Below are 983 nucleotides of genomic sequence, written 5' to 3'. Positions count from 1 at the left end.
GTCCGAAGCGATTTTCTGTTGATCCTCGAGTCGTATTTAGCAGCACATGGTGGTGCTGCCCAGCTGTCCCCTTAGCCTCAACTCAGCCGGGGCCCCGGGGCACCTGACCTAACCTGTGCACGCTGCCCAGGCTTTGGCCCTCGATGGCATGTCGTTGTCTATGGGTTCCAAGGAGGGGTGTGTTTTGTAGACCAAAATCCAAAAAGATCATTTCTCCAAACTGGACTGTACTTGCTTTCTTTTTGGAATAAGGTGCTAACGTAAGGGTTGCTGTTTTTGACACTGGGCTGAGTGAGAAGCATCCCCACTTCAAAAATGTGAAGGAGAGAACCAACTGGACCAACGAGCGGACGCTGGACGACGGTAAGTGGCAGTGCCCAGGCGAGACCGTGGGGGACGTATTTTCTGGGCACATACGGGCTTCCTACCTGACTCTCGTCCTCTGTTTTATCAGCTGAGAGTGTTTTTTTCTGTGTGTTGATGACTAAACAGTTTGCGTACCGTAGTGATTCAGACAAACCCGTTGTGTCTTTTGGCAGAGACTTTGCTAAATGTCTCCGGATGTCAGGACATAGCGTTTGAGGAGAGAGGGATGCCTGGTGGAGGAGCAGCTCCCTGTTTGGGAGAGGGCAGGCATGGGAGACCCAGAAGTGGGGCAGGGACGGCGTGGGCTCTGAGAGGAAGACAGCACGAGGAGCAGATTCGGTAGCTAGGACTGGGAGAACGAGCCTGTTTGAATTGGTGGTTTGCAGTGTTGCATGCTGGCGCGCACGTTTTATGTCAGCGGTTTTATGACCTTTTTCCCTTCTGGGCAACAGGGCTGGGCCATGGCACATTCGTGGCAGGTGTGATAGCCAGCATGAGGGAATGCCAAGGATTTGCTCCCGATGCCGAACTTCATATTTTCAGGGTCTTTACCAACAACCAGGTAGGTGTTTTGAGGGCCCTGAAACTTAAAGAGTTGATGTTAAAGTGTAAAAAGT

General features: G+C 51.9%; 1 protein-coding gene across 1 annotated transcript in view; it reads left to right on the top strand.

Moving 5' to 3' along the window:
* The window catches only part of MBTPS1 (membrane bound transcription factor peptidase, site 1), a 74,650-nt gene that overhangs the window by 20,562 nt on the left and 53,105 nt on the right, over positions 1–983 (top strand). The window contains exons 5-6 of the mRNA XM_019634782.1: positions 253–363; positions 819–928. Of these exons, the coding sequence (XP_019490327.1) occupies positions 253–363; positions 819–928 (221 nt within the window). The remainder of the gene's footprint in view (positions 1–252; positions 364–818; positions 929–983) is intronic.

This window comes from Hipposideros armiger, unplaced genomic scaffold (genome assembly GCF_001890085.2).
Source record: "Hipposideros armiger isolate ML-2016 unplaced genomic scaffold, ASM189008v1 scaffold_19, whole genome shotgun sequence".
NCBI lineage: Eukaryota > Metazoa > Chordata > Mammalia > Chiroptera > Hipposideridae > Hipposideros > Hipposideros armiger.
The sequence above is the reverse complement of the archived record's forward strand: the minus strand, read 5'-3'. Positions and strand labels throughout refer to the sequence as shown.